Source organism: Hibiscus syriacus, unplaced genomic scaffold (assembly GCF_006381635.1).
Source record: "Hibiscus syriacus cultivar Baekdansim isolate YM2019G1 unplaced genomic scaffold, ASM638163v2 tig00110328_pilon, whole genome shotgun sequence".
NCBI lineage: Eukaryota > Viridiplantae > Streptophyta > Magnoliopsida > Malvales > Malvaceae > Hibiscus > Hibiscus syriacus.
The window spans coordinates 6,952,465-6,961,042 of NW_024062685.1; the positions used below are offsets into that span (position 1 = coordinate 6,952,465).

Genomic DNA, 8,578 nt, shown 5'->3' on the forward strand with positions numbered 1-8,578 from the left:
CTCTTTTGGTTTTCCTTTTGGCTTTTTCTGAGCCTAGAAAACTGATTCCCAGTGGGAGAAAATAGGAATGTGGGGTTCCTTATATCTCTATTTTTATCTTTAAATCTGTCCCTTTTTTTCTTCTCTGTTATTTTATCCTGCAAAATTCCCAGAAACCGATACAAAGAAATATCTCAGTGAGTTAACATCAGCCATCATATCTCAGAAATCCTGACATTTGATGACTATCTAGGATATAATTCCCTCTATTGCAAAACAGCATTTCATGGTTTCTGACTATACATGTATATGTATATATATATATTTTATGTACATTTTGAGTTCCTCTTTATCGTTTGTTCCTAGGGGGTAATAAAAAAGAGACATTGAAACTCCCTAGAGATTGTTTGGAAGCTGAGAAAGTTGAGGAGAGAAAGTGAACATGTCTGCAAAGTTTGTATACTCTTTATCAGATGAAAACCCAGATCTGCAGAAGCAAATTGGGTGCATGAATGGACTGTTTCAGCTATTTGACCGCCATCATTTCCTTGCTAAAAGGCTTCCACCACCAGGTACTTCTTCTTCTTCTCCTCAGTTTTTATTTCTTTTCGATTGTTTGCAAGAAAAATTAACTTGTTTCAATTCTGGGGAAGTTGATTTTGTTTCAAAGCTTGTTATGGTTCATTCTCATGCTTCATTCTTTTAATGCAATAATTAACTTTTGTTGTTTCAATTGTTACTTTTTCCCCTTTAATATTTATGTATTTGCCATTTCTGCAACCTTCCATGGTTGGCATTCAATGTCACTATAGGTCAAAATAGCAAGCAAGGAGCAAAGCCCACGATTGCTTCAGAAAAGATGCAAGTAAGAAATAATTATCACTTGAATTTCACCTTTTAGATTTGTTGAGGAAATTAAATTCAAGCTAATGGAGGTTACTTTGCTGAAGGTCAAGGAGAATAACATGAAGAAGACATTGAAGGATAAACAAAGATTCTCCTTTGAATCCCCAAGAACCTCTTCCTCTTCCTCTTGTTCTTCTACCTTTTCATCTGCTGACTGCAGCAAAGCATCACAAACCAACCGATCTTCAATGAGCCAAACCGCCTTCCTGGAGACTGCAAGGCCGGAAATTGCCAATTGTCTACACTCCGTTGATCTCCGTGACGTGGTTAAAGATTCCATAAACAGAGAGGTCCATGGATTATCAATTAAAGCATCTACCAATTTGGGAGCAGGGAAGCATCAGAAGTATGCACACATCGATTCGCCGAGGCCTTTGCAGCCACCAAAACCTGCAAAGACCAGGAACATCAATGTTGATGAATCGAGTCCTGTTCTTCCTAAGCTTCAAGATGTTCCTGCGATGTCCTACGAATGCACACAGAGAGATGCTCGTCGGTTCTCGTACGATGAGAGGGATGCACTTAACAATAAGCTTCAAGATCTCCCGAGGTTATCATTAGATAGCAGGAAAGAACCTAGAAGCTGCCATGGACAGTCTAGTATCGTAGCCAAGTTAATGGGGTTGGAAGCATTTCCAAGCCCCATGCTAACCAGTGCGAATCAAAGTCGACCGATCAATACTAGTCAAGACTTGAAAGATGATCCCGTCTCATACTCGTCAAGAATTTACGAGAACAGGAAGAATTGGATTTCCGGTTCGCCGAGAAGTTCGAAAACAGAACCAAGCTCACCCCATTTGACTAATACGACCTCAAAGAAACTGGCTGCATCTAAATGTCCAATTGAACCAGCACCATGGAAGCAGCAGGATGGAAGCAAGGGTCAAACGTCTGTTTCGAAGCATAGAGAAACTCCGATGAAAGCCACAAACTCATCTCTAACTGTTTTCAGAGAAATCGAGAAAAGCTTGGCAGAACTCGAATTCAAAAAGTCGGGAAAGGATCTCAGAGCAATGCAGAAGCATAAACAGATATTAGAGACCAGAGAAGAAGGCCAAGCTTCAAATTTTGTATCTCATACAAACAGCATCGTTGGTGTGTGCTCGGAAGCACCAAATTTGAGAAAGCTACAAAGTAGCAATGCAGTTTCAGCAACAGTTAAGGGAACTAGTTCTCCAACACGCCTTAGATCCCCTAGCACCGTAGTAAAACCAGACAAAATTATGGAAAATGCCAGCAATTGTACTTCACCGGTACGTAGGTTAAGAAAGCTTCGTTTGATCAGCCCCGCAGATAACAGAGCGGTCGACAAGCGATCATATAAGGATTTGACTCCAAGGCCTAATTATCCTAGGGAGCCTTCTATTCGACTCCACTTGATGGATAAGGGCACTGCCAGAACTCCAAAATTCAACCAAACTTCAAAAGAGCCGTTTCCTACTGCTCAAGAAAATCCTAAACTGGCAATGACTTCAGAAACCTCACGCCTTAAACTGCAGAAGAAGAGGCTTGAATCGGGAAGGCAGTCTCATTGCACCAGTCCAGCATCGGCTAGGGGCAGAAGCAGAAGGCAATCAAGCAGGCTACAATCAGAACCAGGCTTCCCACATCGAAAACCGAGGCATAAATCTCACAATTTGCAGAGAAGTGATGACCAATCAAGTGATATCGGTAGTGATATGAGAGATCGGAGTCAGCAGGGAGATGCTAGTTCAATGAGATCTGAGAGCAATATGAGTGCAGCCTCCTATGGTAACATTGACGTCACAAGTGCTGACAGATCCCAAAAACACGAAAATAGGCAGATTGTACGTCTTCTTCCTTCCTTTTCATTCATATTAGTAATTGGATCATCCCTAAACAGCTTATATTTCTATCATTCAGAATACAACAGCAAGATCTAGCAAAGGTGATTCAGCAGCCGAACCTCCAAGAACTGTGCCGGAACAACCTAGTCCGGTCTCCATTTTAGATGCCACATTTTATGGAGGCGAAACACCGTCTCCTGTGAAGAAAAGAACATATGTTTTTAAAGGTGAAGCTCCTATATAACCCTTGTGACTCAATCATTATCACAAGATATATAAAGCATAGCATACCCAACTTAAGAATTTTGTATACCTATTAAAGGAAGCCACTAGCTATTTGTTACAAGTCTATTATCACTTTTTTTTTATGATAGATGATGAGGGTCTTATCCCTGATGAAGAAGACTGGAGTCCTACCTGTCTCAGATTCACTACGGATTACCCGAAAGAAGAAAACATCCAGCACTTGGTTCAGAAAGTTGTGAACTTGGGTTCTATCCGTGAGTGGTCAACTATCAATGAAATTGCACCTGTTTGCAACAGTCCAAATGCAGACAATAAATACATTGTAGAAGTACTATTGGCATCAGGTCTCCTCGACGAACCGGACTCCAGCTTCATGGCCTACTGCCGTCATCCGCTGGATCATCTGATCAATCCCAAATTGTTTGTTTCCCTAGAAAAAACCAAGGCAAGCATTAGGCTTGTAGAGGGAAAGCACATTGGCAGAAAGGTCAAAGAATCCGAGCTCATTGAGAAGAACCACAGGAAGCTTATATTCGATGCAGTTGACGAAATCCTACTCAGAAAATTTGTGAAGGAAGGCTCTTACAACCAGTGGCACTCCCCAGCAGACGAGGGAACACCGAAAAGACAGCAGCTTGTGAGAGACTTATGTTCAGAACTAGACAAAATACAAACTGCACCAAATATAAGCTTGGAAGATGATGATAACACTCTGAAAATCATCTTATGGGGAGAATTAACAGGATCAATGGAGTGGACCGAATGCAGAATTGAAATTCCATGTGTGGGTCTAGATGTGGAGAGGTTGATCTTCAAAGACTTAATATGTGAAATTATCAGTGGTGAAGGACCAAACACACGAGTGCACCCTGGTGGACATTATAGACGACTGTTGTTGAACTAGGACTTGGGATTATGTTTTTTGTAATTCTTGGGGACTTGGGGTGAAGGGGAAACACCAGATAGGATTATAATGTACCTCAAAATTTCTTCTCTTTTTTCTTCTTTCCTAATCTCTTTTGTTCCTATAGGCTATAGCTGCATAACAACTTCGTATGAACCTAACCTTGATGACACCTTGTAAATTAAGAAGTCAACGGAATACAACTAAATTGGCATCTTAAAAGTAACAGATCAGAAATACACTCAAGCAACATAATTTCTGGTTCATGGAAGAATACCCTACTTTTAGCTGGAGTTTCAGGAAATTAATGAAGCTTCGAAGAATTGCTCAACCACTGCTTTTCTACAGGAGTTACGAGCACTAATGACATTTGGGAACAGGTTAGACAGAAGAACAACATAGTTCATTGGCAGAAACTGATTTGGTACCCTATTCATATTCCTAAGCACAGCATTATTTCTTGGATGGTGATTCTGGATCGTCTACCCACCAAAGACAGATTACAAAGGTTCGGACTAGCTACTAACGACCAGTGTACTCTATGTTCTGAAGGCCGCGAAACCAGAAATCATCTATTTGCAGAATGCAATTTGGCTGCTTCAATTTGGAACTCTATTCTTCTTCTCTCTGGCATCTACAAAACCCCTTTCACTTGGCCTAATTTACTGGTTTGGGCAACTGCGACTTGGAAAGGAAATTCTCTAATTACTAACATCCTCAAGCTTTCTTGGTGTGCATTCAACTACACTATATGGGAGGAAAGGAATCGAAGACTTTATCGAGACACTTACAGAACCGAGGAAGATATTATTCTATCAATCAAACAGATTGTAGGGTCTCATTTAAGCAACAAGAACATCAATAGATTAGATAACTCTAATTTAGATATTTGTATCAATTGGGGTATAACTTGATTCTGTTGTATATAGGTTACCCCTGCTTCTGTTTCCTTTGTCTGGACTGGTTTTTGTAGCATTTTTCAGCTGTCTTGGGTAATAACAAATCTAATTATCCAAAAAAAAGTAACATATTACAACAATTATAGGAATAAAATTGTTTCAATACATAATCAATCTTAAAAGTAAGGTAATTAATCCTAAAATGAATATAAAAAATTATTGTTATTCACAAATTTATCAAATCGAGAAACTTTGTTCAATTCGATTAATTAAAGTCTTGAATGAAGCTTCAATTTGAATCGAGTAAACTCAAATTAATATTATTTAAGTTTTAATCGGATCAAGTCCTACTACTTCCAAGCTTCTTAACTCAATTATCCCTCCTAAAGAGAATATAGACTAATGTAACTGTATGCATTGAATTTAGAAAATTCCTATTTTTTCCCGGTGTTTATTTATTAAGTTAGGTAGGCCTGTATAGTCTCAAGGCCTATTTCTGTATAACTGATCCAAACCTGTAAAGCCCTTCTCAGAAATCTGCATTAATTGCCCTTCGCCGAACGTTATTACGTCCCTTCTCCTGTGAAACCATCTGTTTCCGATGGTAGAAATCATTAATCAATAACCCAAACATGAAAAACACAGATTTAATACTTTAAAAGAGTTATATATTACAAATAATACTTTTTAATTATAAAAATATTTAATCAATATTTTCAGTAGCTTGCTCTGTTGGACTTTTGTTAAGAGATGGGGAAACTATTCCAATAAAAAAAGAGAGTAGAAGGGTTTATATGCATCATTAATAAAAAACAAATAAATACAGATGCTTAAATTGTTTAATATAGAGATGGATTTATGGGTGCGTTCGGACAGTGTATCTCTAAAAATATCAAATTATTATATATTTTAGATATATTTTTATTTTTTATTGATAATTTATTTTTGTTAATTTTATACGCTCGTATACTCTTAAAATTTTAAAATTTCTCTCTCTAACATTAAATCTTACATCCAGGGATGGACCGACTGCACCCCTAAAAATTAAAATTCTTTTGTATTTTAAATATTTTCTTTGTATTTCATATGAATTATTTAATTTTGCACCTCTGAGATTTTATAATTTCGCACACTTAAGATTTTAATATAACATTTTATGTTCGTACTCCTGACACAAATTCCTACATCCGTCCCTGCTTACATCCCTACATGATTTGATAAGTGGTTAACCTTTGGGAATATAGATGCATCATATATATATATATATATATATACACACACATATAGTTCATACAAATTTGCTTGAACTTGCAATCACTGTACAAAACCCTAGAAAGCTATGCAAGCAGCAGCTGTACTGGCAAGTGGAGGCTGGTCTTCCAAAATAACAGTTTTGGCAGATGTGGGGGAAACTGGGCATTATGGTAGATCAGATGGACCGATAATTCCATATCAAGATTGTGGGGCTCTTTTACTTTTCATTTCTCTTCCAAAAATGGACCATAGATAATAAGTTACTTCTGAAAAACACTTGAACATCTTTTTTTTTTTCTCTCCTTCAATGCATCTCTCTTTCCCCCTCTCCCCGTGTTAAGGACCACAAAACCGTGTATGCACGCTTCATGAAATTTTCGAATTGAAGTCCTTTTTCACCCTATTTTCCCCAACCTGACATTTCTTTCATCATGACATTATCCTGGTGGATCTTGTGTGAGCTTGACACGTCTAGTGCCTCAAATCCCTTCATCTAGTTTGCTTGATAATGTATATAGTGTTATATTTTGGGGTTTTCACGTAAAGTTTTAGTGTTATCTTCGACTATTCTAGAGAGAGCGTGCATTTTCTTGATATTACTCTAGCAATGTAAGACATTATGGAGATCATATTTCCAACAACAACAAAAAAAGGTAAGAATATGTGTATATATACCATCAAACTATTGATAAGCATCAAATATTGATTATAATAATTTCAGCAGTATGGGATTCAAATCTATATATGAAGATCTGTTTTTTCCGATCACCAATGAAGCGCAAACAATGAAATCAAAACACAAAAAACTTGATTGTTATCCCCCATAACTATAACTTACAAGAAGAGATGCCTTTAAATCATGTATGCAAATGGATTCAAACAGTACCTTTCTTTCTCATCATCCCTCCTTGATGATCATTACTGCTTCCTTGTCATTTAGAAGGAAACTCCTGTTCCTTATCAGGTCGACCTCCGTTGCTGTTAATGCTCAAATGGAAGGGCCTGATAGATTGGCTTATTGAGTATGGTGGTGGAGGGTTAAGAGAACTGGGCAAGATGGTCTGAGCAGCCGAGTTAAGCATTTGGAAATGGTTAACTTGCTGTCTAGGATCAAGCATTCGAGAACCAGATGATAGAGACAACGTGGATGGCAATTGTAATGGATCAACATTAAAATTATGTAGATCTTCTGTGTGGGAAGAAGCAAATCCATGTGTACCTAAATGTGATGAAGGAAAACTTGGAGGTTCAAAGTGATAGTAAGAGCCATACGAAACTGCATTGCTTAACATGCCTTGTTGTTGCTTTTCCTCTTCATTTCTTTTGTTCCAATCAGCTTTCTCATTGGTCGTTTCCCTTGAAACTTCTTTGCGTTTAGCCCTCCAGGAAGCATCAGAGTTCCAAAAGCTGGAACTTGTTAACTCACCTGCAGGATCTTCCAAATCAACACTGCTACTGGTTTTGAGCCCTTGTTTGTTGGATCGGGAAGCACCAGCTGCTTCCATTTGATGGTTAAAGGGAAAGTTCCCTGGTGGAGGCAATGGGAGTGGAGGGAGTTCATCGATTTCATGTTTAGCTGCATCCAGCAACCAATCGACTGCCTTGCTTGGCTGATTAAGTCCGAGTCTGTCTTGAAGATCATACAATTGAATAGCTGTGGGAACCGAAAGCCTCACCCTTCGGTCTCTCAATCCTCTAATGGTGCACACTTTACTGTGTCTGTCCTTTCCCCCAAAGGCACGCGAAACGCGTACGACTCGTGGATCCTTCAATCCTAACCATGGGGAGGAGCTACATTGGCCTTTGGCGCTCAACTTGGCATCATTTGTGTCGCTTTGTTGTCTAGGGGAAGAAGAATCTGCTTCCTTTGAACTTGCATTCATCTTAGGTCTCTCATTGTTGAACCATAAGGCAGGTGGATCCCAGTTGAGTTAATCCTTTCAGCTCCATATCATCTGAATTGCATCATCAAAGAAAATATCAGAAAAAAGAAAAGAAAAAGACAGGAAGTAGATCCATAAATAGAAAAGAAGATCCCAACTGTTCCTCAAAAGAAAAACAAAATTCATAGAGTAGAATCAGGAGTAGGAGAATTAGATTTCAGTAACTAGCTACTAACTTATATCACTGCGTGTATGTATAACCCTAATTTTCATATCCTTTTTATCATATAGAAACTAAAGCTCAGTGGATAAGACAAAGCTAAGAAAAGATAAGGATGTGAAGCAGATCTATCACGAACATAGAAAGATCATGAAGCTTACAAAAGTATCAAACGTTTGAGTGTACCAATTAATGCAGCACCTCGAAGCTTTTGGTGCTGGGCTCAACCAAACTCGCTGCTTGTATATTGAAAGATGAAAATATTTTTGCTTTTTAGAACAAACCGTGTTGATGAAGTTCATCCACTTGAGAAAAAAAAGAAAAAGAAATGAAACTTAAGAAAGATGCTGGAATTTAACCGACCATTTTCCATGGAAAGAAAGGCAGAAAAAAGAAAAGAAAAGCAATGGCAGCAGGGTTGCCACGTTACATATTTCACCATATGTTAAATTGTCTACGACTCTATATAGGTAGAATCC

General features: G+C 38.2%; 2 protein-coding genes across 3 annotated transcripts; one reads left to right on the forward strand and one right to left on the reverse strand.

Annotated features, from left to right (window-relative positions):
• Positions 1-217: 217 nt before the first annotated feature.
• On the forward strand, positions 218-3,952 carry LOC120118604 (protein LONGIFOLIA 1-like). Of its 2 annotated transcripts, none has more exons than XM_039138626.1 (5): positions 218-551; positions 792-844; positions 930-2,693; positions 2,770-2,920; positions 3,068-3,952. In XM_039138626.1, exons 1-5 carry the CDS (start codon positions 422-424, stop codon positions 3,841-3,843), a joined length of 2,874 nt encoding a protein of 957 aa, XP_038994557.1. In that variant the 5' UTR covers positions 218-421; the 3' UTR covers positions 3,844-3,952. The 2 variants fall into 2 exon arrangements, with proteins under 2 accessions (XP_038994557.1, XP_038994556.1); XM_039138625.1 differs by having other exon boundaries at positions 792-843; positions 926-2,693.
• Positions 3,953-6,737: 2,785 nt separating this feature from the next.
• On the reverse strand, positions 6,738-7,983 carry LOC120118383 (transcription factor TCP13-like). Its single transcript, XM_039138419.1, has one exon. The coding sequence runs from the start codon at positions 7,877-7,879 to the stop codon at positions 6,929-6,931; it is 951 nt and encodes a 316-aa protein (XP_038994350.1). The 5' UTR covers positions 7,880-7,983; the 3' UTR covers positions 6,738-6,928.
• Between the last annotated feature and the right edge of the window lie 595 nt (positions 7,984-8,578).